The sequence below is a fragment of the Camelus dromedarius genome, chromosome 6 (assembly GCF_036321535.1).
Source record: "Camelus dromedarius isolate mCamDro1 chromosome 6, mCamDro1.pat, whole genome shotgun sequence".
Lineage (NCBI taxonomy): Eukaryota > Metazoa > Chordata > Mammalia > Artiodactyla > Camelidae > Camelus > Camelus dromedarius.
In genome coordinates, this window is record NC_087441.1 from 37,798,231 (window position 1) to 37,826,045 (window position 27,815).

The following is a 27,815-nucleotide window of genomic DNA, read 5'->3' on the forward strand; positions in this document are numbered from 1 at the left end:
AATTTGATTCTTTTTTTCTTCCAGAAACCACAGAGTTCAGGTAAGTGGCAGTATGGGTTACTGGGAGTCTATAAAAACCATCACTTTATAAATGAGAGTCTGCCTCTCACCTGGCAATCTGCCAATTTGCCCAGCTACTCACTGGAGCAATACTCTGGGTCTGGCCTTTTGCCAGAGTCTGAAAAGGGACCAAGGCATGTGAGCTTCCCGGAGGCTCTCACTGCAGTTCTCCTTTAGCGGACCTTCTCCAGGAGGCTGGCAGCCACCTCAGCAGAAAGGCTCCTCACAGCTTACAAAGTTTTCCTCTTTTAGCAGGCAAATGCCCACACGTATCAAAACATTTTAAGGAAAGTCATCATAAACCCCTGGATGATGAAAGGGCAACAGAAAAACTACAGTGCCTGGTACTGGATCCCCATATAGCAGGTAGGCACTTACAGGCTGATAACTACCTCAGCCCTGGAAACACAGAGACAGACACTCATCTGCTAACTGCAGCTCGTTTCCTCTAAGAAATTTTAAGAAATCTGTTTTAAGACATAGTATGGAGGAAGATGAAAATTCTTTAAAAAAAAAAACCTGATGTGGCAAAACCCAAACCCAAAACCAGAGCAAGAGTGGTATTGCTCTACTACGCTCCGATTTTGTAGAAACAGCTTCAGGCAGCAGGCTCAGGAGCTGGGTGAATTCAGGGGCCATTTTAGGGTAAGCCAGGGTGGGATTAGATGTTCCAGTCTGCGCTGCTCTCCTAAGCCTGCCATGATCTGAAACTTAGCTCTTGGGCCTGGGCCAGAACCAGACATACGCTCAAGGGTGAGCAAAGAAGGCAGCAGCCTTCAGGCAACTGCTGTGCAGGATTCTCTGGATACTGCCTTGCCCTCTCTTCTCTCCTAGCACTGATCAGGTGCCCCCAGTCCATCCCCCTGCCTTCTTAGTGTTACTAAAGGTCTCTCCTGCTGAAATCATATACTTTTTTAAGATTATGAAAATAAATGCTAACTGCTATTTCTATCTTTTGATCACAGTTGAAAATATCTATCCTTCGGTGATTTTCACAGTATAAATACCTTGCCCAGTTTTACTAAGGCTAAAAGTTTACTCCAGAACTTCATTAGGAAATTATGTAATGGAAATAAAGTACCTAACATAAAGATTTATATAATATACCAGTGAGAAAAATGTCATTTAAATTCCTGTATATCATAGATACATCTTTTGTAATTTGTCATCATCCATAATATATATATGCGTGTGAATTTAATTTTAGATACTTTGTTCATTGTTAATTCTTCTCAGATTCTCTGTGAGCACTTATGATAATGAATATATTTGATGTTCAGGTGGCTTTTCTGTGCTTTTATTTTACAGTTTTGCAGTTCAGCAATTGGTGATTCAAGGTGCACAGAACATTAAAAAAAATTCTCAATCACTATAATGAAAGTTCAAATTGATTATTCTAGGTTTTTTAAAAAACATTTAAGTCTTATTAGGTTGTAAGAAAAGTCTGTAAGAAGTTATTCGTTCTGTATTCAGTTTTAGGCAGTATGTTAATATAGATTCCCCAAACACACCATTATAAAATATTAAAAATGTTTAAGAAGTATCTCGCTATGGCTCAAAGTAGAGAAAAAAGTGGACCAATTTTAATTAATTAATTTCAATTAAGTTAGTCTAGATATGTCGAAATATAAGGTGATCCCCATTTGTTTTCAGATAAATTTTCAAAAATGTGTCCCAAGTTTGGAACAACTTGATATGTTAAAATTTTGAGATATAATATGTGAAATGGTTAAATGTCAACACAATATTGTTGCTTAACAATAACACAAGATATGTTGCTTTTTTCTACTTCCAAATTTAACATATATTTACAATCACTACAATGTAGTAATTATTGTAACACATTTTAAAGTAATGTTTTATATTTATTTTTTTAAAATACTGATTCCAGATTTTACAGATTGAATTCACATCAAGCCTACTTTTTATTTCTCTACTTAAGGACAACAAATATTTACTAAATGAGTAAGTGATGAACACTTTTATACTATCTTCTTTCTTTTTTAAAAATATGTATTATTTTTAAAATCAGAAAAAAGTAACAAAAATAAGAAATTAGTTCCCCCATAAATCTCAAAATTATAGCTAGACTTGTGTTTTGTTTTCTGAGTATATTATAATACTTTTTAAAATTACATTGAAATATTAGCTTAAGTGTCCACTCTTTAAATTAGCCCAGATCCCTTTGGGACTGTTTTAGTGATATTAGCTCTATTTACAGTTCCAGAGATCCTTACATTCTTCCATTGTGTAAGCATTATGAGGAAAATTCTTTAGAATGAAAACTTACCAAAGTTAACAGAGTTATTGAATTGAATTCTGCTGTCCAGAAGTAACGAATCTACCGTGAAAACTGTCTTAATGTTTTAAAATGATTTGAGTTTGTGAAGTTGTAATCAATAAATCACTCTTAATTAACTAATTAAAATCCTGTTGACCTCAATGAACTCAATAATACACAGAAGTTTGTGGTGTGCTTCTGGAAGCACTTGGGATAGTGGCAAACTTGTCTAAGGGTCAGCAGCTCCTGGGACCAGCCCTGTCAGGACTATTGAGGACTTTTCCCCATGAGTTTCATGTCTGCCCAAGTGGCATTCTGAATTGGCTTAAATCTGTTGTTCCTCTGCTGTTATTTACCTATACTGTTGTCTGGTGTCAGTCCATGTTGCTCTGCGCTGCCTTTCTGGTAACTCATCCTTGATTTACAGCCCTCAGAAACAGTTTCATCACACTCTAAGAATCTCCATTTTACTATTTAAAACAAACAAACAGATACATAGACAAAACCCCAACTCCTTTATATCTTTATCTTTCACAGATTTCTTTCAGTTGGTTCTCCAGGAAGCAGATGTTAAATGGAATGAGTGCAAGAGGTTTATTGGAGGGTAACACCAGTACAAGGGGCAGGGAAGATAAAAGGGGCAGGAAATAGGATTGGAAAGGACAAGCTCAGACCACAGTGCATACCTGACAAGGTCTCAGTCAATCCAGTGGAGAGCTAGAGAACAGAGGCTGATGATGAGGAGGGTTCTGCTTTGGAAAAACTGGCAGGTATCTCTGTCATGCTCAGTCATTGGCTGGGGCTATCCAGGAAGAGGGAGGCCTCCACTCAAAAGCTGAGGCAGATCCCGGGTGCTAGCAGCTTCTGGACTGAACATCCTTTTGGATGAACATCAAGGTCTTTCTTGAAGGGAAATTAGAGAGAAGCTGCCTCTTAGATTGAAGCCTTCCATTGCCCCACCTCAGAAACCTTAAAGTCCAACATGCTACCCGCTCACCTACCGCCCTGTCTTTCCATCGTTCACTCCCTTACTCTCATTATATCTGCTTGGTGATTTTGTGTGAAACTTCTGCTCCCTGACTCCCTCAACCTTCTCTCAAGATTTCAGCCCTCTCTTGACTTCAGTGTTTTCTCCAGATAGGCTACACCCAATCCCCCATCACTGCATCCATTCTGTAGCAAATATCCTTCAGTTCCTTGCCCCTTTTCCCTAAGTGCCCACAATGCAAAACCATGTTTATCCATCTGCCTTCTTTATTCCTATGCTCAAACTGCTGGCTGCAGCTAAAGAAAATCGTCCCATACCACAGATTTATGTCACATGATTTCCAATCTGAGCTGAACCCTGAACACTATACAGAAATCCTATAATTAAGTCCTTCCTTCTCATATAGTATCTGAAGAAAAATCTTATAATTTTTGTTTTGCAACATGTTGAAGAGCATGATGGGGAAAGCTCATTAGATTTGAATTCTAGCTCTTTACTGCCTGTGTGGCCTTATTTAACTTCTCTGGGTCTTTTTTCCCCAATCTTTAAAATGGGGCTAATATTAACTGTTGATAACAGATTGTTTTAAGGATTACATTAAATATTTAATCGGTTTAGTGAGAATTCTCAAATCATTGACAGTATATACTCTAAGGTTTTTTCCTCACTAACTCCTGTCAACTGTATTCTATTGAAAATTCCTCTTTCCACTGAGTACATCCCAATCTAATTTCATAACATTTTGGACATTTCAAGTTATTAAAACAGTCCTCTTCTCCCCTAGGGCAGGTTAGATAGGAGACTCTGTGTGTTTAGTGGAGGCATGATCTGCTTTCTCGAACTCTGCACTTCTCTCCTTCCACTACTCAATTTCGTGTTCGAAAAGAATGACAGGGAGAGAAGAATTTGTCTCTTTATACATTGTCAAGGTTGCTGTCCTCTTTCATTGTAAATGATCTTGCATCTTTTCTAGAGGCTCAGTATGACGAGGTAGTGACCACAATAAGTTTCATTGACAAAGATGTTAGTCCTAAGCAGTTCCAGTAAGCATTGATGGTTCCTTGGAAGACTAAACTTTATCTTTTGGCTGAATTTCATCCCTCCCAGCCTCACCTCCTGCCTGAAGGACTGCTCTATTATTCAGTGATCCACATCTTACTTTTCTCATTGGCCACTGCAACCCAACTCTGGAACCAAAGGGTATAGGTGGGACTCATTTTCTGTATCTGCCAGGAATCAGGGACTTGAGAGGAGGTATCTTCACCCTCTTGGCCTGTCTACTCCACACAGTCACCTCTCCTTATTCTTCCTCCTACCATTTGGGTAGCATTGGGCAGAGATAGGAAACACAGTAGCTAATCAGACATCCACATGGGGAGTTCAGGGAATCATAGCTTAGAATAAAGGCTTCTATGAACTTGGCTCCAAAGCATTTGGTAAATATCTATCAGAGATGTACCATTTCACCATAAGCCTTGGACAAATTAGTAACCCCAAAGGGTCAGGAAAAAATATCAATCAGTACTTTATTCTGATACAAAGCATCATCTATAACTAACCTTGATGTACCAATCATGTTTTTTTTCTTGATGAGTTGTAACAGAACTCTATTTCTAGACTGTATGTCTGTGTCATCAACATAGGATGCATACATGCATTGTTCTAAGCATGCTACAAATATTAACTCATTTAATGCCCACAACAATCCTTGAGGCAGTTACTATTGTAATTCACAAATAACAGAAGAGGAAAGTGAGGCACAGACAGGTTAAGTAACTTATATGTCTTCTGTTTACATTTGTATAGTTGAATGTATCTGCTAGGAATCCAATTAAGATTTTTCAAACCCATTGTCAAGTGAAAGAGTTTCTTAAGTTTTCTTTTTTTTCATTATTATAAATGATTATTTGAGATTATGACAACCCACGGTAAATTTGGCAGCTTATTGTTTTTATGACCTGGAAGAGGTTATGTATCACAGTCCTTGTTACATCCTTGATACACCAGAATTATTGGTTCCTTGGAATTTTTTTAGACTTCATCCACAAATGTGTTTCTATCAAGTTGCAATTGTTCCTTAGGAACTATTTCAATTTTAATTGGTTGGCTTAATTTTTCAACTTTTTGTTGGTTTTGATATTTTATATTTTTATAAACATTAACCTCTCTTGAGGTTTGACTGATATGATAAATTTATATAAGAAAAATACATATAAGATAGTTCAATTTATTGGCTCAGATTCATATCCAAAGGATTTAAAATTTATGAATGCAGCATTTATTTTTCACTTCTAAATATCTTTTTTGAATGTATTATTTCAAATGAAGAGTTTAATATGGTTTGATATTAAATTTGGTATTTTTAGAACTATTTTCCTCTTTTGTGATCTAGTTTATATTTTTAAAAAGTCCTCTCCCAAAACATTATCTAAATTTCACCTAAGCAACTATAGATATATTTATGTATATACACACATACACAAACACATACACAGTCACTATTTTCATTACTTATACCTGCTTAGAAAAATTTCTAAAATATTGAAGTTCAATAACAAATGTTTTAGCTTGTAAGATTCTCCTTATGGTCTTTACATACTGTCACAGTAAAACAAAAACATGCTGGTTTACAACATCAGGCTTAGTAATGGTTAGGTAGCCCTCAGGCTCTCAATCTTGTGCCCTGATTAATTTTAACCATTGTGAGAACCTCAAATACTGGGTGTAACATGGATGTGGAGGGAAATCTCAGTTCAGTATACAGTAAACCCTTAAACAACACAGGTTTGAACTGTGTGGTTCCACTTACATGCAGATATTCTTCAATAGTAAATACTGCAGTACTATAGGGTCCCTGGTTGGTGGAAATCTCCAATGCCAAACTGCAGATACTGAGGAATTGTGGGTACCAGGAGACTATAAATTATACTCCGGTACTCTTACTGTGCAGAAGGTCCACACCCCCTAATCCTTGTGTTGTTCAAGGATCAACTATATATTCCGAATTCATATGACACACACAAAATTGGATGGTTACAGCTTACATCATATACATATTACCAGGAAAAGGGAAATAAGAACTACCTCGGTTCTCAGTCACCCCCCTAAAAAAAAAAGAAGAGAATTTTTGACGAGAGACAAAAAGTGTGATACAAGCAAGATTTTTATTTAGTGAAAAAGAAGATAGTGAAAGACAGTACACTCCTGAGAAATGGGAGTGGGCCACTGCAAGAGAGGAAAAATGGCACCCTTCCCTCCTTTTTCCTGTTTTTATATCCTGGTTTCACGATTGATTGATTAATTGACTGATTGATTGATTGATTGACAACTTAGGTTCCCTGCGCTCTGGTTGATTGACAGGTCAGGTTTCTTGTGCTCTGGATTGTTCCTTTCCCCTTCCTCTTCCCCTGCCCAGTGCTCATTTCTATCTAAACTACCAAACATACATAATATTCTTAGCATTTCAATTATTTTAATTGCCTTAGATCTTTATCCTCCCAAGTTTAACTACTAGGGATACAAAAATTTTTATCTCTGGTGCCAACTGCCAAAATAGCAACATGTTCTTTCGATTTGCCTTTACTCTGTAATAGATATTGAAATATTTTATATAGTCTCAGCTTCACATGTACTTTTTTGGTGTATGTAGTGGCATGCCCTTTAATTTGATAAAAACATGTAGAAAACCTGAGTAAATGGTTCTTTGAAAAAAAAATACTGCTTAGAATCGAGTGGACGTTGGCAGAGTTTTGGAATAACAATAAGTATATATTAAACTCACAGAGGATCAAGATATATCTGTAATGGTTCATACATTTCTTAGAACCATATAAAAAAGTTTGGTATTTAGTAAATGCTGTAGCTGATATGAGACTATGGTAACTATAAGTCATGAAGAGAAAGATAGTTTCTTACAGCTCTACAGCTTCTGATAATACTTCTTGGGGTTTCTTTTTGAAACTACACTATTCAAGTGTCATATTAAGTGAGCTAAAACACATTTAAATCACAAAAAGGAACAAACTACATTCTTTTTTCATATTTCTGTCACTTTCTATGCTTAGAAACAGTTGATCCTTGGCCAGTTGCTCATGATTTGGAGAAATAAATGGAACTCTACCAGAGGGAGACTGCATGTAAAACTGTGATCACATAAATTGCAGGACAGTTGTGGTAAATGATAGATTATACACCTAAATGTAATTTAACCGCTAAAAGTTTTAAGCAGTACTTTCCAATCACAGGGCGATTAAATACAAAATTAGCAAACATCCAAAGCAGAAAAAAGCAACACTGGACTCAAAGCCTATTGAGGGTTAGGGACTTGCTCTGCAGCTTACCCGATTCATCCGCCAACCGCAGAGTCCGCCTTCTACAGTGCTCAATCAATATTTATTAAAAAATACTACTTTGTATCTAAATATTGGAAAGATTATGAATATTGCCATGAGAAGACTTAAAAAGAGGATGCTGCACCCTTTTATCCTTCCTTAGGATACCTGGCCCTGCACTCTGGGTTCAGGTGAAGGGCGTGAACTGACCACGCAGATGAGGGATGTGAAGGTGTAGGGTGTAAGTAAGTTACACTCATTAGATCCTCTGGTGTCATTTTGACTCCTTTCCGACTGCTTATCTGAGACACTGGGCTACTACATTAAAATTTACATCTCCTCCCTGAACCCTCTAGTACTAATTACCCATGAGGCTTTTCTCCTGCTTTTTCTGCGCACATCTCCAAGATGTAGATATTTTGTACACCCCCCACTCCCCCATTTAATTTGCGAGCAGAGGCAAACGATCTCTTTTCTATACCTTACAGTGAACTATAACAATGTCTGTGGAGTGCATGATGACGATTTTAATTTCAGTCCACATGAGACTGGGAGTCCCTCAGCCTCTCCCGGGTAAACCATTTTTATCTCTATCCGTTCTGATGCGAAGACAGGTCTCCCGTACCTTTTTCAGAGAGGTGCCCTGGGAGCCTGAGGGATTACCCAAAGAGGGGAGGAACCGAAAGATAAGGCCCGGGGCCAAGTTCCCTCCCTCTTCTCAACTCGCAGGGTGCCGGGCTGGGGAAGGACGGATGCGGCCGGAAGGTCGGACCCACCTATTCGCCACTGACGGAGCAAAGCAGACTAAGGGTACCCACCGAGACCCGCCCGGAGTCCCCGCCCCACGCCGCGCACGCCTTATGTAATCGCCCGAGGCCCCGCCCCTCCAGGCCCCGCCCCCAACCGGCTCCGGCTCAGGCTCCCCGGGCGGTGGGGGCGGAGAGAAGCCGCAGCTGCAACTGCGCCTGGAGCCTCTGAGCCTGGGCTCAGCCGGGGACCCAGCCGGCGTCAGCGCGGAGCCACCGCTTCCCCGTCCCGGACCTCAAAACAGCCGGCTCGGCTATGGCAGCCGCCGCCGCCGCGGCGAATCTGGCCCCTGCGCTCCTCGGCCGACGCTGAGCGGCCGTTAGTCAGCCAGTCCGCTCGCTCGCCGACTCGCCGGTGCCGCCTCGGCCCAGGTTCCGCACAAGTTTCCGCCGCCGAAGAAGCAGGAGGCGAAGGCAGGGGAGGACGGAGAGGTGGGGAGTCGGGCGCCCCTAGCCCACCCGGCACTCCCGCCAGCGATGTGGGGGCGCTTCCTGGCCCCGGAGGCCGGCGGGCGGGACAGCCCCGGCGGAGCCCGCAGCTTCCCGGCGGGTGAGTAACGGGACAGGCCCTGGGCTGGGGTGGAGGTCGCGGCCAACTGCGGCGCCTCGGGACCCCGCCGCCGCTCCCCTCCCTCCTCAGGCCTGGCTTTCCCCTGGCCTTCCGCCCGCTCGCCAGCCAGGCTTCCTGCCGGCTGCGACACCCGACCCCGAGGGCTGACATCTGGCAGCCAGCGTCCCCTTCCCTGTCTGCCGCGCTTCGCGGCTCACCGGCACCCTGGGGCTCGGTGTCCCGGCCGCTCCTCCTCGGGCCACAGCCCCCACGCCCCAACTTACGGCTCGCCTAGGCCTGCCTCCTCGGTTGGGCTTTGTTGTGTGTCCTCCTCCCTTTCCCTCGTGGGGTGTGTGGCCGACGTGGATAAGGGGGCTCACGGACACCGGGGCGAGAAGGTCGCTGCGACCGTGCTGCAGCGGCGCCGGCGCGGGCCGCGCCTCGGAGGGCCGAGATCTGCTGCACCGGCGCCCGCAGCCGCTACTTTAGGGCGCGTTTGGGGGCGGAAGCAGGCTGCTGCTGATGCCTTGGCTGCAAGAGACCCCCGAGGACTCCAGCCCCTCACTGAAACCAGGTCCCCACCCAGCAGCCCTCTTTGGAGGACACGTCCTGCAAGAGTCAGTCTATCTTTGAGCAATGGGGTTGTTAATCCGTTTGCCTCTCCCTGGCCCTTTCAAGGAAAATTTGGGGTTTGACGCGTTGGGTGTGTGAAGGGAGCTGTTTGCAACGCACAGCCATTTCATGCCTGCATCCCTTAAAAGTTGTGTAGGAGCCACCAAATTAGGGTAAATCTTCCCCTAAATTGGATTAAAAAAATAGGGTTGGGTTGCCTGTAATAAGTTATTTGACGTTGACAGTTCTTACAGGCACTTTACTCTTAGTTGAATTTTGAACCCTCCAAGAGAAGCTGCAAGTTATATGGCCCATTTATCCAGAAAAAAATTCGCCATCTGTACATACACAAAAATTTTCCTACAATTTTAGGTGCTTCTGGGACTCTATTAAGTAACGTTGTTACACAGATGTTTGAACTCGACTTGTATAACGACATTTTTGTATACATTTTCAAAGCTACTTGCAAAACAAAGCAGAAGTAGCGTTTGAAAGTTTTTTGTTGTTGTTGGTAGTATTTTTGGTATTTTAAAATATTAGGCATAAACTCAGATTTTTAAAATAATTTCAAATAATGCAATTCTGTGATAGTTTAGAAATTTGTGATGTGTTTTTTTAAAGACAGTTTTCTCAGCTTTATTGGGGGTGTAGCTGACAAATAGAAATTATATATATATTTAATGTCTGCAACTTGGTTTTGATATATATATACATTATGCAGTGATCTCCATAATCAAACTAGTTGACAATATCCATCACCTCACATAGTTACCATTTTTTTGTGTGTGTTTGGTAAGAACACTTAAGATCTACCCTCTTAACAAATTTCAGGCATACAGTTTGGTATTGTGAACTGTAGTCACATACTGTATGTTAGATCTAGCCATATATACATTTTAAAATCGAGTTAAATTTGAAATCATTCTCTTAAATTTGATATATTATTTAAAAATAACAGGATTTAATGTAGACATGAGTTTAGGAAAAAAAATGAGTAGGAAATTATTTTCTCTAAAACGTATACTATTTGTCCTAAGAAGAGGAGACAGCAGTTGAGAGGTTTCTGATGCTTACTGAGTATTTACAAATCCTGCAATCAAAGTAACTTCAGTGTGTGAGAAGACACTTCATTATCCCCAGGGGCTGAAGGGAGTGGTTTCAGTTTATCTGTAGATGTTAAAAGCCATCTGTAATGTCTTTGTAACCTAACCTCTTAAAATTTATTTGTAATAACACATTGAAGACATAATATCACTCAAACATTGTATACATTTTTCCATTGTTTTCTTTTTTTAACATTTTATTTAATTTTTATTTAAAATTTTTTTTTTGTAGTATAGTCAGTTTACAGTTTCTGGTGTACAGCACAACATTGTTTTCTGTGAGGAAGAAACATCATAGTACTTAGAAATTGTTAGTTAACTGAAAGAAGGATTTTGAGGTTATATTGCAGCCTCTAAACCTTTGCTGTGGCAAAGAATATAGTGGAAGGAGATACCTTATAAATACTACACAATTTTAAGAAATTTGGGCAGTATATCTTTACAAAACATATATTTTATCTCACCTTTGACAGTGATAAATCTTTGGTAAGTCAGGACCTGCCTTTCCAATAAAATTTTTTTTAGCTGTCTACTGAGAATTGATTACTTTTACAGTAATAGTGATGTAATTATGTTTATTCTCTTGAGCAAAGCAAATATTAAAAAAATTTTTTTTCAGTTTAAAAAAGGTATACCTTAGGTGAAAATCTTAAGTGTGGTTTCTTTAGCAAGTAAGCAGATGGTGAATGACCTCTGAGTTTATTCATGTAAGCATTTTTTTTTCTTTCTGAGAATTTAAAGAAAATTTATATTTTTGAAATACTGTCCAATATTATCTTTTGACTACCTTGAGTGATTTTAGAGCTTTTCTGAAAACAGAAGGAACCAGTCTTTTGACTGAATTTGTCTTCAGTCATTTTGGTCTTGAAGGCTAGTGTGAAGACAGGGATAATAAAATAATTTCTGGTATTTAAATGAGTTTGTCTCAATATGGGGGTTAATTCTAGATGTCCTAAAACTGATTTGTTTATATAGTTATGTAATTAGACTAAAGGGAAAACCAAAGGTAATAGAACCAGTGTTCTAAAAAATTGAAGGAAACTTTCTTTTCACGGTAATGGCAGTAAAAACAAATAGGAGTAATAAGTGTGGTTTGGAAAATACTGAACTTTTGACCTTTGCTTTAGGATTTAATTTTGTTTTGGCTTTACCCACAGTTTTTCAGCTTTACAGAGTAACTGTGTTATAAATGAAAACAAATGAATATTTTCTTTTATTTCCATACAAAGATCAAACAAAAGCCCCCTCCCCCTTTTTCTATTGGCAAGTGTGGTTAGAAAGCTAATTTTAAATAGAACAAATGGTATGTCTTTTATGCGTTTGGTTGAGTGCATTTGAGAATACCCTGTTAATCAAAATGTATAATAGTTTCAAAGTTGGATGAAAGATGGAGGTATTTCCCTTAGGTTTTAAGAATCTAGTATGATATGGTGATATTTTGAGTATTTATACCTAGTTATACTGAATTTGTTCCTTTTTATAAATCATACTTTAAAAATATTAATGTATTTAACCCTTAAAACATTTGGAGGTAGGCTATGACAGTTTTAAAGTGTGCTAAAAATGAAATATTATAGAAAACACTTACATGATCTGAAGAAATGTCATTTGTTCAGTGCCTCAAACTTTAAATCTACCTCTTCCTAGTTGATGCATGGTCATAAGGTGTTTAGTTATGTCATAATGATAGTGGTAGTAACTGGTATGATTACATCAAATACTAAGATTTTCTGTGGTTCTGAATTAAATGGACCCAAAAGTACTACAGTAACAATGAAGCATAACTCTTCTGCCTAAAATCAGTTGGACATGTTCTTCTTTAATAGGCATTGGGGGGTGAAGGGTGAATCTCAACTTTAGTTATGACATTTGTGAAATGAACTTGATTATTAATTGGAATTTGATAGTTTCTTGGCTTGAATGAAGCTGGTAAATTAATCTGAGGCTGGGCAATAAATGGTGAGTTAACAACCTCTGTTGACGTGTTGTGAATGTTTCTGCATGTCAAGAACTGAAAGTTTTAACAAGGTCTTGAGTTTCCTGACTGGATGAAATGTATGTATGTGTATTCTGAGAAAATGGAGAAGACATGAAGGCTCCCAGATTTTACTGAGTTATAGCTTAATTAGTTCCCTCAAATTGTGCATTAAAAAATGAAGGATGTGATCACCTAGATAAATTCTAAAGCTACAGTGAGATACTAATTATTATCACTACTTTAAGGTTATTTGTATTTTACATTGACAAAATAATATTCTATAAGTTAAATTTATAGTATAAGATCATTCATTTTAAGTATAGGAATGATCAACATAAAAGAACATCAAATTGCTCTTCATACCAGTATTTTACTTCCACTTTCTATTTTTCCTTAATTAAAAAAATCCTTATCTAGCATAGCACTTGGCATATACATCAGTACTTGGTAAATGTGCGTCATTCTTTGAATAAATACTGTGTAGTAGGCATTGTACTAGGCTCTGGGGATATATCATTGAACAAGAAAGATAAGGTTCCAGCTCTCAGGGAACTTACATTCTAGTGGGGAGGAAATAGTCTTTAAACTAACAAGACAATTCAGCTAACTTTAAGTACAGTGGAGAAGAGGGAACTGGGTGAGATGGAGTGGAGGGGTAGATCTGAGTAGAGAAGGCCTCTGTGAGGAGGTAATACTGCTCTGAGACTTGAATGGTAAGAAGGAGCCAGACATGAGGGGAGGAGTGTTCAGGCAGAGGGTATAAAAACAGCTCCAAGGTAGAAATGATTTTGGGGAGTTTGAGGAATATTGGAGGTCAGTGAGTATAGAGCATAGTGAGAGGGATGTGAGGCGAGGGAGGCCTGATAAGGTAAGGCCTTGTAAGAAGTTTGGATTCTGTTTCTCTGTGAGGGAAAGGTAGCTGTGGAAGGGTAGGGGAGATGACGTTCTTGCTTTCACTCAGTATGTTCAGTGCCACTGTGAGGCAGGCGTGGTTCTGTGTTCTATGTGCTGGGAAAGTGAAGCAGACATTCTCTGTCCTTGGTATTTATAGATCACTCCTGGCTGTTTTGTGGGGGAAGAAGTTATGGCGGGGTAGGTGAAAGATTGCAGTAGAGAACCTGTTAGTAGGCCATTGCAGTAATTAGGTAAGAGATGATGATTTGGACTAGAGTGGTAAGGTTGGATTGGAGAGAAGAGAATGGATATGGAGTATACTCGAGAAAGCTGACATATTTACTGATGGTTTGGAGGTAGCAAATGAAGGATTGAAGAGTCAAAAATGACGTCTCTGTTTTGGCTTTAGTAATTATAATGGGTGGTGCTGCCATTTCCCGAGGTGGGGAAAAATGTGAGGAAGATAAATGGAATCAAAAGTTCTATTTCAGTCATGTGGGGTTTGAAATGCATTTTAGAGGTTCAGATGAGATATTGGGTGTACAAGTCTGGATCTAACTGGGAGATGGGAGAGGCGAAGGTAGGGATTTTGATAGTTACCTGTATATAAATGGTGTTTAAAGGAGATCACAGGGAGATAGTATAGAGAAGATAGCAGAGGTTAATGTTTTCTGGTCAGATAGAGGAAGAAGAGCCATCCAAAGAGATGGAGAAGGAGCAGCTAGTGAGGTAGGAGTAAAAAGCCAGGAGACGGTGGTGTCCAGAAGACAGGAGACTGAAGGAAGGAGTCTTCACCAAACTCTCATGCTACCAGGAGACAACTTAAGAAGAGGCAGAAGAGGATGGATTAATGCCACTGGCTAGTCTTGGTGGGAGACTTAAAAATCTAAAACTGGTAGGAATGAATGATTCTCTAATTCAGGCAGTGCGTTTTATTGCATAGAAATTGGTACTTAAGTGCTCCTAAGTGTTTGGGTTGCTTTCCCCTTACCACTTCTCAAGCTAGGGTGACAAACTGTCTGTGTTTGTCTGGGACTTTCAGTTTTAAAACTAGGGGAAATACCTCCTGGGATGCTTGAGAATTGGCCTGAGAATCTATCCAAAAATAGTAACTCTACTACTTTTCTGTGTGATAAATTGCTTTCATACTGCATTAGGTAGTGCTAAATTAATTCATGTCATTGATAACATTTTAAATTCCTTTAAAGAGATTTTAAATTACTTTAAAGAAAGTAGATTTAAGATCAGGAACTTTTATGCCCTCTTTATATAGTAGATGTCTTCGTTGCTCTATTGATGCTGTGTTTCAGCACTAAAGTGCAGGGTTCTGAAATGGACTATAGTTTTTGGTTATCCCTGTCCTTTACAATGGGATGATGAAAAATTTGGACTACATTTTGTGTAAAGTTTAAAGTTTTCTATCAGATGCTTATGTTGTCTTATTAGAGGCAGAGATTGTGTGTTTATTGACCACAATAAGTATATATTGCTTTGTCATTACATTGTTGAAGCTTTTTCATTAATTCTGAACATCTTATCTCGTTTTAAGAATAATGTATCAAAAACAGTTTGACTGGAAATTAAGTTTTTCAATTTTGGGGAGTTATGTATAAGTTTTGTCAAAACTTTATTTTAGAGTGTTTTACAACTAAAATTTTGTTTTGGTTTTGGCTTTTAAATGTATTATGTAAAGCACTTAGGCTTCTAAGTATCAGAAAATAAAAGGCTAATTGAGAAATAAGTAGCTTACTCTGTTTCCTTTGGAGGTCAATGGCTACATGAATTTTTATTTGGTCTACTAGCATTAGGTCTAACAACTTTATTTAGGAGTATTTATTTTTATTGAGGTTTTTATTGTCTTCTGGGTGCTGATGATCCTTCTTAAGTCTGGGCATAATTTGCTACCATGTAGGATATTTTCTCTATTAATTGATATGAAATAGTTATATTCAAAGACAAAGCTGAACCCCTCTGGAATACCAGTTGCTGTAATCGCTCACATTTGTAGTGGCTTTATTAAAAAATCTCATTAGTTTTTACTGTACCTCATTTTTTCCAGTTTATAAACAGAAACAAAGGCTTATGAGAGACTGAATTAAACATGTGGCCTTCATTCCAAATAGCTAACAAGATACTTTCTTGAATACAGCATTTCATGTAACCAGAATGAGATGGGAATCTTTCGCCTGTACATACTGAAATCAAAAGGCACATAATTTTTTTCATAGGAGGAGATATTGTTATCTCTGTTGGTTGCTACCCTAACCTTCTTGAATTCCTTATTTTATATGATGAATGAATATTTTGAATTCATACTTTTTCTGTGAAAGGTAAACCACTTATTTATTCATCTGATCATTGTTCTTAGTTGAGCTGATTTTAATCTCAGCCTGAACCAACCTAGTTTAAAGCTTTTCCTTGTTACACTAGAATTGAAAATAAGGAAATTCAGAATCACATCTGGGGAATACAGTCATACCTTTTGTGGTAATGTTTAAAAAATTATTTAATAGTGATAGTTTTAGTAATATTAGTACTAATGAGTAGTTTTCATAATAATAGTTAATGAATGAACTTCCAGATTTCTTTTTTATATTTAGAAAGCAAAGAACACTACCTGTTGATTACTTAAAACTTGACTTAAAAAGGCAAGAAAGCCAATTAACTTAGATTGAGCTGGATTTTTTTTCCAGTTTGAGATATAACTGATACATAACATTGTATTAGTTTAAGGTATAATATAATGATTTGATATATGTATATATTGCAAAATGATTACCACAATAAATTTAGTTAACTTCCATCACCACAGTTTTTTTCTTGTGATGAAAACTTTTAAGATTTACTTTCTTAGTAACTTTCAAATATACAATATAGTGTTGTTAACTATAGTCACCATGCTGTATATTATGTCCCCAAACCTATTTATTTTATAACTGGAAGTCTGTACTTTTTGAACAACTTTACCCATTTTCCCCACCCTACCACCCCCTGCCCCTGGAACCCTAGGAGCTACCAGTCTGTTCCCTGTCTCTATGAGTTTAGTGTTTTTGTTTCTTAAGATGCTATATAGAAATGAGATCATACAGTATTTATCCCCTTTCTCTGTCTGGAATATTTCACTTAGCCACTTAGTGTAATGCCCTCAGGGTCCAGTTATGTTGTCACAGATGGCAAGATTTCCTTCTTTTTATGGCTGAATAATATTGCATTTTACACAAACACATTTTCTTCATTTATTTGTTGATGGACATTTAAGTTGTTTCCATGTTTTGGCTATTGTAAATAGTGCAGCAGTGAACATGGGGGATGCAGATATCTCTTTGGGATAGTGACTTCATTTCTTTTGGATATACACCCAGAAGTGGGGTTGCTGGATCATATGATAGTTCTATTTTTAGTTTCTTGAGGAACCTCCATACTGTTTTTCATAGTGGCTGTACCAGTTTACATTCTTACCAATAGCGTACAAGGCTTCTCTTTTCTCCACACCCTCTCCAGCATTTATTATTTGTACTTCTTATTTCTTGTCTTTTAGATTATTAGCCATTCTAACAGGTGTGAACTGATATCTCACAGTGGTTTTGATTTGCATTTCCCTGCTAATTAGTGATGTGGAGCACTTTTCATGTACCTGTTGGCCATTTGTATGTCTTATTTGGAAAAATGTCTATTCAATTCCTCTCCCTACTTTTTAAACAAAATTTTTTAAATGCTGTATGAGTTACTTACATATTTTGAATATTAACCCCTTATCAGATATATGACTTGTAAGTATTTTCTCCCATTCAGTAGGTTGCCTTTTCATTTTTGGTGATGATTTCCTTTGCTGTGCAGAAGCTTTCTAGTTTGATGTAGTCTTTTTATTTTTGCTTTTTGTTGCCTTTGCTTTTGATGTCATCCAAAAAAAATCATTGCCAAGGCTGATGTCAAGGAGCTTACCTCCTGTGTTTTCTTCTAGGAGTTTTATGGTTTCAGGTCTTACATTTTTAACCCACTCAGTTGATTTTTATGTATGGTGTAAGACACAGGTTCAGTTTTTTTTTTTGCATGTGGTTGTCCAGTTTTCTCAATACCATTTGTGGAAGAGACTATTTCTGGGCCATTTACTCTGTTCCATTGATCTATGTGTTTATTTTTTAAAGTGCCAGGAATAAAAACATCTTTACATATTAATTCACTTAATTATCACAACAACTGTATAAGACAGATACTATAATTTTTTTTCTTTTTACATAGGAGGAAACTGAGGCACAGATTGGCTAAGTGACTTACTCAAGGACTCACTGCTTTTAAGGGTGGTATAGAGTTAAACTCAGGTAGTCTAGTTTCATAGTCTGCATTCTTTTCCACTAAGCTATACTATTAATTCTATAATTAAAGAAAAAATTAAAACTATTGGAGCCACTTTATCCTAGAGATAAACAGTACTGAAATGAAGTACAGGAGTGGGATGAATAACATAAATATTTTTATATTAAGTTTCTTCCATCTTAGCTAGGTATTCTCCAGCGTAGTACAAGATTTTCTGGGTTTTTTTTTTTTCCTGATTACTATTAATGTGAATATTTCTCTATATTTTAATGTTCTATGTAAGTTTTTGGTGACTTTTTATATCTTTTGACAGTAATGGAGATTGTTTTCCCACATTTAATAGGAATTTTGACCAACAGCCCCTCAAATCACTTATAATTATTAGTGTGTGTGGGGGTTTTAAAAAAAAATTTTTTTTAGCTGCTTTGGAAAATATTTGTTGATCTTTAAATAGGTACTTAAATGCAAACTGACTGAAGGAATAGTTTAAAATCTCCTGGATTTTAAAATAAGCAAGACAACCAAAAAAAAACCTCTTTTAATTCTAAGGAAGAGTATTTTTGAGATCTAATTATAAACCTGCCAAAATTTTAATTTTATGCCAGAAACATTTGTTTGGTACCCAGTAGTTACAGTGACTACATTTATTAAGACCCTGTCTAACTGTGCAGCTCTGTGCTAGAGACTAAAAAAAGTTGTCTTTCACTGTTCCTATTTGGTGAGGGAGAAGAAAGTCATATACATATATGGGTTAATATAATTTAGTGAATACTGTTACGGATTTTTGAATGATATATTGGGAGAGTACAAAGTAGTAGCTATTTAAATACCACCTGGGGGAATCAGAGAAAACATTTAGAACAAGTTAATTCTGAACTGGAGCTCTTAAAGAAGAGAGAGAAGGGAAATAGCTTGGAGTCAGTAAAGAACCTGATCTGCTCAGAGGCAATGGCTGGGTATGCGTGGCTACGGAGTACAGGGGAGCCGGAGCAGGGGAGGTAGCGTATTAGTATTAGTGGTTGCTAAGTATTAGAAAATGAGGCTGCCAATTGGTGAAGAACTTTGCCAAACTTAAGGAGTTTGAGTTTTATTTAATATTGCAGGAGGAGCCCACAGGCCGATGTAAGCAAAAGAATGACATAAACATATTTTCTGATAGGAGAGTAGAGGCTGACTTGGGCAGAATTACTCCAGCAGGGGATTGGTGCAGCAGTCTAGCCAAAAGACATATGATCTGTGACAGTGGGGAGGAGAGGAGAGATTCTAATTCAGTGAATACTTCTGATACGTACTAAAGCATTTCAGAAACTGATTAGATGTATGGGTTAAGGAAAAGAGATTTTTTTTGTTGTATTCCTTGGATTTATTCCTTTTTAACTTAATTGAATATTGATTTCTATTGCTAGTAGAATTGGGGCAGTTGAAGGCCACTGTTCTGAACTTTGTGCAGAAGTACTTTGTACTTGTTAACATTTCAGAGGTGTTAATTTATGAGATATGTGTATCTTATTACAAATAAGGGTAAATGTGGTTTGATATTTTCTGCTTTGTTCTGTTTTATTTTATTTAAAAAGGTTGGTCTAAGTCCACTGAATGGATGATAACCTGCATCTTAAAAACTGCTGCAATTTGTATTCATGGTTTGTATCTTTTATGTAGCTTTTTATTTAAAACTGTAAATCTGCTTTCTCAATGATATTTTTATTTACTTTTTTCCTGGCTTAACTGTTGTCATTAAAAAATTTCAGTAAGATTAGTTGTTCTAAGTACAGTTACAGTTATATTAGCATATTGTGGAAGACTTGATATTTATGCAGTTTTGCTTCCATTTTTAAAAAAGGCTTTAGAAAGAAAATTAAATATAATGGGTTACTTATTTATTTTATGTTAATCTTCCTGTATTTCAAGTGTGAGAAATACTAGTAGTTTTAAAATAAGTTGTCTCTGGGCATTCAGTATTCTATTTTAAATAATGGAAATTGGCATTAAAAAATATAATATACCATCTTTCAAAAAGAAGTTCCAATGTATGGTGTCTTGAAAATCTTTGCTGTTCTTACAGAAACGCTTCTGTCTTTGTTCTAGAGAGAGCTGATTCTACACAGCCATTCAGTTGTTTTAATATGATAGGAACTAGGTGAGAGTTTATTGTCAGAGGCCACTGAGCCTTATTTTAAGTTTATTTTCTAAGTGCATAGCACATATCTAGAAATTGAGTAATTTCCATTTTAGTAGCATAGTCTTATAATTGAGTAGCAAATTTTTCTTATGTCACCTATTTCACATCTAGTTCTTACTGCTTTGTGATTCTGGATTGACTTGAATAGACACACCATGTCATTCTTCTCAGATTGAATTCATTCAATCTAAATTAAAGATTAGAATGTTATTTTATTCATGACATTTGTTAATTATGTTCAGTGTTCTAGGCATATAAAATACTGGATTTTTTTAAAAAGTAGTAATTATATTTAAAGGTTAAGACAAATGTGAATTCAGTCTGGAGGAGATCAACTTCTATAGGTAATTCTATCATTTTATTATGTTTCTGTCATTTTGGGAAACCTGAATGAATTGCTTTGTTTCTTTAAAAGGAAAAATTTAGCAAAAATAAGATCATTGTGATATCCGCATAATTAAAATGTCTTACTGCTTTAAAAGAGTAAGATGCTGTTCTGAATAGTACATGTTTTCCCTGTTGATTGATCGAATGATTTATCTGATGCCATTGGACTTACTCTCTGTTTCCTGCTTCTAGAACTCTTGATGAGGATACCTTCCTAGAAAAGGGACTGCATGGTCTTTGTCAAAGTATTTGAGTTGCTATGTTTCCCCAGTGGAGTCTCCTACAGCTTTAAAAAGCTTCAGAATTTTTTTATTCTGATGGACTAAATTTATTGTGATATTATTGAAATAGACTTGTAGCTATCAACCAAAATAGAGAACTAATCTACTCTAAGTTCTTTATTTTGAATTTGAAGAAATATTTTTCCTTTTTATAAATCTAATTCATTTTGTGAACATTAATATGCAATTTTGTATTTTTGAACATTTGAAAAAGTTATGGTAGTTTGATTTATGTGTTAGAATGTACCCATTTTGTTCCTAACTAGGCCAAATAAAGTTGTGTACCCATTTCTAGGAAAAAAAATCTCCAAAGACTTTCATTAATAGTTACTTAGCCCAGGTACAGAATGACTAAGAGGTACTTAAGTAAGTAAATTATTTGGTTTATTAGTGGTGGGGGTTAAACGTAAAAAAAAAAAAGCCTTTTTTTCTGATTATCAAAGTAATATTACAAAGCATGAATGCCAAAGAAATTATGAGTAATCCTACCACCTAGAGAAAACTATGAGTAGTATTTTGATGTATTTCTTTACAGTTCCTCTGTGCATTTTTGTTTGAATCTTTACTATATGCTGAGTAAGGTCTGGAACACATGGTCTTTACCTGTAATGAGTATTATGACAGTCCAGAAGGAAGGACAGAGATGCGTGAACAGATAACTTCAGTTTAATAAGATGGGTGCTGAGCTAGAAACAGGCAAAAAAAGAGTTCAGAGAATTCCCAGACAATGTGAAATCTGAGATTATTTGTGAATTTCCTGTTTATTAAATTTTGTCTCATTTAGATTGACAGTATAAGCATTTTATACTTTTAGATCTTCATTATTTTAATGGCCAAAATTCTGTTCTCTTCTCCCTTCTGGGTTTATTTGTAATAGTTCCTTATTAGGAATAATGCTTAAGGAACATTCTATAGCCCCACTCCCTCAAATGTTGGATTCTTTTTTTTCCTTACTCTTAGCTATATTGAGGTATAATTAACAAATAAAATTGTAATGTATTAAAGTGTAAATGTGATGATTTGATATATGTATACATTGTGAAAGTGTTCTCATTAGAGTTAACACATCCATCACCTCACATATTTACTTTTTTTTCAGTTGAGAATATAAGTTTTATTCACTTAGCAAATTTCAAATATACAAAACTGTTGTTGACTATAGTCATCATATTCTACATTAGATTCTCAGACTTAGCTTATAATTGAAAGTTTGCACCCTATGAGCCACTCCCCATCTCTCAGATCCTGACAAACACTATTCTACTCTCTATGAGTTTGATGCTTGTTTAATTCCACATATGTTATACCATGCACTATTTGTCTTTCACTTAGCGTAACCATATTGTTGCAAATGGCGGGATTTCCTTCTATTTTATGGCTGAGTAATATTGTTGTACATATATGTATCTGTATATCACATCTTTATCCATTCATCTGTCAGTGGATACTTAGGTTGTTTTCATACCTTGGCTGTTGTGAATAATGCTTCAGTGAACATGGGAATTCTGATATTTTTTCAAGACAGCAGTTTTCTTTGGGATATATACCCAGAAATGGGATTGTTGGATCATGTGATAGTTCCATTTTTAGTTTCTTAAGGGACCTATCTACTGTTTTCAACAGTGGCTTTACCAGTTTATAATCCCACCAGGAGTGTACAAGGGTTCCCTTTTCTTTACATCCTTACCAGCGTTTGTTAATTGCTTATCTTTTTGATAACAGACATCTTAACATGTATGAGGTGATACCTATATGTGCCTTTGTATTTCGCTGATGAGTAGTGATGTGTAAAATACCTTTTCATGTTCCTGTTGGCCATTTGTATGTCTTCTTTGGAAAAATGTCTGTTCAGGTCCTTTGGCCATTGTATAGTTGGGTTGGTTTTTGCTATTGAATTGTATGAGCTCCTTGTATATTTTGGATATTAACCCCTTATTAAATATATATAGTTTACAGATATTTTCCCACATTCTATATATACATAGAGAGAAAGAGAGAGACAGAGAGAGACAGAGAAATTATTTTCTTTGCTGTGCAAAAGCTTTTTTAGTTTGATATAGTCCCATTTGTTTATTTTTGTTTTTGAAGTCAAAATCCAAAAAAATCATTGCAATGTTGAGGAGCACACCCCTATGTTTTCTTCTAGGAGTTTTCTGGTTTCATGTCTTATGTTCAAATCTTTAATCCATTCTGAGTTGACTTTTGTGTATGGTGTAAGATAGGGGTCCAATTTCACTGTTTTACATGTGGCTGTCCAGTTTTCCCAACACCATTTATTAAAGAGACCATCCTTCCTCCATTGTGTATTCTTGGCTCCCTTATAGTACATTGATTCACCGTGGGTTTATTTCAGGGCTCTCTGTTCTTTTCCATTGATCTGTGTGTCTGTTTTTATGACAGTACTATACTATTCTGATTACTGTAGCTTTGTAGTATAGTTTGAAATTAGGACGTTTGATGCCCCTAGCTTTGTTCTTCTTTCTCAGGATTGCTTTGACTATTCAAGATCTTTTGTGACTCTCTACAAATTTTAGGATTGTTTTTTCTATTTCTGTGAAAAATGCCATTGGAATTTTGATGGGGATTGCCTTGAATCTATAGATTGCTTTGGGTAATATAGACATTTTAATAAGATTCTTTCAATTTGTGAGCATGAAATATCTTTCCACAAAAAAATCTTTTCACTTTCCACAAAAAAGTATTCTTTTTGATGCAGTTATAAGTGGGATTGTTTTCTTAATCTCTCTTTCCAATAGTTTGTTGTTAGTATATAGAAACACAACTGATAACTATATATTGATTTTTGTATCCTGCAACTTTACTGAATTTGGAGATTAGTTCTAACAGTTTTTTGGGGGGAGGGTGGTTTTCCATGTGTAATATATACAAATAGAGACAAATTTACTTCTTCCTTTCCAATTTGGATGCCTTTTAGGGTTTTCTATATATAATGTCATTTGCAGTTTTACTTTTTCCTTTCGAATTAGCATGCCTTTTATTTATTTTTCCTGCCTAATTGCTCTGTCTAGGACTTCCAGTACTATGTTAAGTAAAAGTGGTGAAAGTAGGTATCTTGTCTGGTTCCTGACCTTAGAGGATAAAGCTTTCATCTTTTCACTGTTGAGTATGATGTTAACTGTGGGCTTGTCACATATGGCCTTTATTGTGTTGAGGTATGTTCCCTTTTTACCCAGTTTATTGAGAGTTTTATCAGGAAAGGATGTTGAATTTTGTCAAAATCTTTCTGTGCATCTGTTGAGTTCATATGCTTTCTATGATTTATTTTGTTAATATGGTGTATCACATTTATTGATTTGTATATGTTGAACCATCCCTGCATCCCTGGAATAAATTCCATTTGATCATGGTGTATGATCCTTTTAATGTGCTATTGAACTAGGTTTGCTAGTATTTTCTTGAGGATTTTTGTATCTATGTTATTAGGGATGTTGACCTATAATTTTCTTGTAATGTCTTTATCTGGCTTCAGTATAGAGTAATGATGGCTTCTTGAAAATAATTTGGAATTGTTCTCTCCCTTTCTGTTTTTTGGAGGAGTTTAAGAAGTATTGATGTTAATTCTTTAAATGTTTGTAGGATTCCAGTGAAGCCATCTGGTCCTGGACATATCATTTTTGAAATGCTTTTGATGACTCATTCAGTGTCCTCACTAGTGATTGGTCTGTTCAGATTTTGTTTTATCTTCATGATTCAGTGTTGGTAGTTGTATATTTCTAGGACTTTATTCATTTCTTTTAGATTATCCAATTTGTTGATATATAATTGTTCATAGCACTTTCTTATGATCATTTGTATTTCTGGATGATCAGATGTAATGTTTCCTTTTTCATTTCTGATTTTGTTTGAGACTTTTTCTAGTCAGGCTTGTCAGTTTCTTTTATCTTTTCAAAATAGCTTTTAGTTTCATTGATCTTTTTAATTGCCTTTTTAGTCTTTATTTCATTATTTTCACTTTGATTCTTATTGTTTCCTTCCTTCTACTACCTTTGGGGTTAGTTTGTTCTTTGTTCTTTTTCTGGTTCCTTAAGTTATAAAGTTAAATTGTTTGAGTTTTCTTTTTCTTAATGTTGGCATTTATAACTGTAAACTTTCTTCTGAGACCTGCTTTTGCAGTTTTGATATGTTGTTTTTCCATCATTTGTCTCAATATATTTTTATGATTTTCTTTTTCATTTCTTCTTTGACTTACTGGTGATTTAAGAGCATGTTGTTTAATCACTACATATTGTGAATTTTCTGTTTTCTTCTTTTAATTGATTTATTTCATACCATTGTGGTTGGAAAAGATGCTTGATATAGTGCAAATCTTAAATGTAGTTAAGACTTGTTTTGTTAAGACTTGCATAACACATGGTCTATTCTGGAGAATGTTCCATGTACACTTGAGAAAAAATGTATATTTATATTCTCTTTTTCTATATATATTCATAGAAAGAGATTTATTCTAAGAAATTAGTTAATGTGATTATGTGGACTGGCAGGACTCAAGATCTGCAGAGTGAGTCAGCAAGCTGGAGACCTAGGAGAATCAATGGTTTAGTTCCAAATCAAGTTTGAAGCCTGAGAACAAGGCTTGCTGACGATGTAGTTTCATTCTGAAGGCCAACAGACCTGAGGCCCAGGAAGAGCTAACGTTTCAATTCCAATCCAAAGGCAGGGAAAGGCCAGTGTTGTTTTGAAGTCCATCGGGCAGGAAGAATTACGTTTGTTGGGAAAGGGTCATCCTTTTTATTCTGTTCAGACCTTCAACTGGTTTGATAAGGCCCATTCACATATGGAGAGCAATCTGCTTTACTCAGTCTACCAATCAAAACATTAATCTCATCTAAAAATAATCTCACAGAAACATCCAGAATAATGTATTGCCCAATATCTGACTACTCTATGGTCTGGTCATGTTGACACATAAAATTAACTATCATACGGATGATGCACGTTTGATGTTGTCCAAGAGTTTTAAACCATACAGAAAAAACAGACCATTTTATTCTAGAAAGAAATTCAAAAAAGTTGTTGGTGTTTGTATTCCTCAGAAAACAGTAATCGTTCTAGGTTTTCACATTCAGAGCAGCATGGCTTACTGATATGTGCTCTAGGATGAGCTAGTATTTCTTTTGAATGAAGAAATTGAGTTAATGTGCTGGCTGGAGTTACTCATTTTGAATCAGATGATTTTTAGAGATGTATTTCCAATTAGAATAACTTTTAACTCTAAATCAGGGACTTGCAAACTATGGCCCATAGATCAAAACTAGCCTGTCACCCATTTTTGTAAATAAAGTTTTATTGCAACACAACCATGACCATTCTGTTGTCTATAGCTGTGACAGAGTTGGATAGTTTTGATAGAGATCAAATGGCTTGCAAAGGTGAAAATATTTACTGTCTGGCTTTTTACAGAAAAAGTTTTGTTGAGCCATTCTTCCTGGTAATAGTTAATGATTTAAGACTAATTATTGAAAATTTTCCTAGTTTCTGATAGTAACATCATATCATTATCAGTGGGTCTCCATTCTTCCCTCCCTTCCTTCCTTCCTTCCTTCCCCCTGCCCCATTACTTGTGTGTGTGCAGGGAGGGGAGGGTGGATTATATCCTTCTAATCTACATGGTTTTCTTGGGCCAATAAATGAGGTGGAGGTGTTGTGGGCTAAAATGTAGTACTACTTTCTACTGCTCAAAATAGTTATGTCTAAAAACAAGGGTTTTTACTTTATTTCAGTGGTTTTGTGCAGCTTTTGTAAAAGTATTACTAGGAGTCTGTTGAATTTACATGTCTTGATTTATAGCTGGATCCTTTTAGAATCAAATGTTGATGTAATGTGCAAATCAGTATGAATAATTTTCAGTTCCCCCCTTAAGATGATAGTGTATAATTATCATCATCATCATCACTGGAGATAGAGTAAATGTTTCTGTAATATATTTGTTCCTTTAGTAAAACATTGTAATCAAAGTTAACATTTAGGTGTGGAACTCCCTGAAAGCTCCTTTTTCTGTATATGTAAATGTACAATGTCTCCTCCAACATGGAATCATACTATGTCTACAATCATATAAATGCTTTTATGTCACACCTACTTAATATTTTGGATGTCATTACATGTTAAAAAATAGGTCAGTAAAATTATTTTCAGAACTTAAATGTTATCAACTAACTTACAGATATGTATTTTGTCTCTAGGCATTTATTTTATTATTTGAAGAAGTACTGTCCTTGTGCTTACATATTTTTATGCTTCTCTGATTATTTCTTTATGAAAATTCCTAGTAGAAGGTCTAACATTGAAATTTAAATACCTGTCCCAGATGCCCTAATTTAGGAAGGTTTTTTCAATCTGTATACCATAAAAGCATATGAACATTCTCTGTACTTTATTTGACATCAGTTTTTCAAGTATTTGCCAATGAAATTTAAAGTTACAGATAATATTAGAGATAATTAAAAATCTAAAAATAAAAATCTTTCTTTTCTTTTTTATTTCTCTCATTATTAGTAAGATTGGACATCTTTTCACATCTTTGTCATTTCCATGTACTCCTAGCCTATTTATGTTGAGTATCCCTAAAAAAATACTTCTCCAACTAATAGGTTTGCACTTGGGAGAGAAAATAGTGGGCTGGTTGCCCTTTTTGATAATGGTTTAGACAGGACTTCGATTCATTTAAATGGAGCATTACCTGAATTGCTGATAGAAGAAAATATCTTTGGTGTAGATTATAGACAAATCAGAGTTAGAGCAGATCTGGTGACAGATTGCCTCAACTAGTGCTTTAATGTGTGAGTGTTTAATCAGATGAATTTAGCTAAGTCTCATTCTGAGATAGGTCTAGAATCTACAAAGTTTCGAGTGGTTGTTCTAGACTTCAAAGCTTGTAGAAATGTTTCTTTGGCCACTGATGTTTAATCTTGAGTTAATTTAAATGTGTGTGGTTTTTAAGGGTGCTTGTATATTTCATACATCTATAAAACCCAAACAAATTTAATTTATAAATTATATATAAATAAAAATTAAAAATAATAATGTGGCA

The 27,815-nt window shown here is 36.2% G+C and overlaps 1 protein-coding gene across 4 annotated transcripts in view; it reads left to right on the forward strand.

Moving 5' to 3' along the window:
- Nucleotides 1–1,961: 1,961 nt before the first annotated feature.
- CEP85L (centrosomal protein 85 like) overlaps nucleotides 1,962–27,815 on the forward strand; it is a 149,225-nt gene continuing 123,371 nt past the window's right edge. For 2 of the 4 annotated variants that reach the window (XM_064486740.1, XM_031456223.2), the window contains exon 1: nucleotides 8,587–9,016. In XM_064486740.1, the coding sequence (XP_064342810.1) occupies nucleotides 8,944–9,016 (73 nt within the window). In that variant the 5' untranslated portion in view covers nucleotides 8,587–8,943. Of the gene's footprint in view, nucleotides 2,026–8,586; nucleotides 9,017–27,815 lie in introns of those variants that run through there. The other 2 variants (XM_064486741.1, XM_031456222.2) reach the window with 2 other exon arrangements.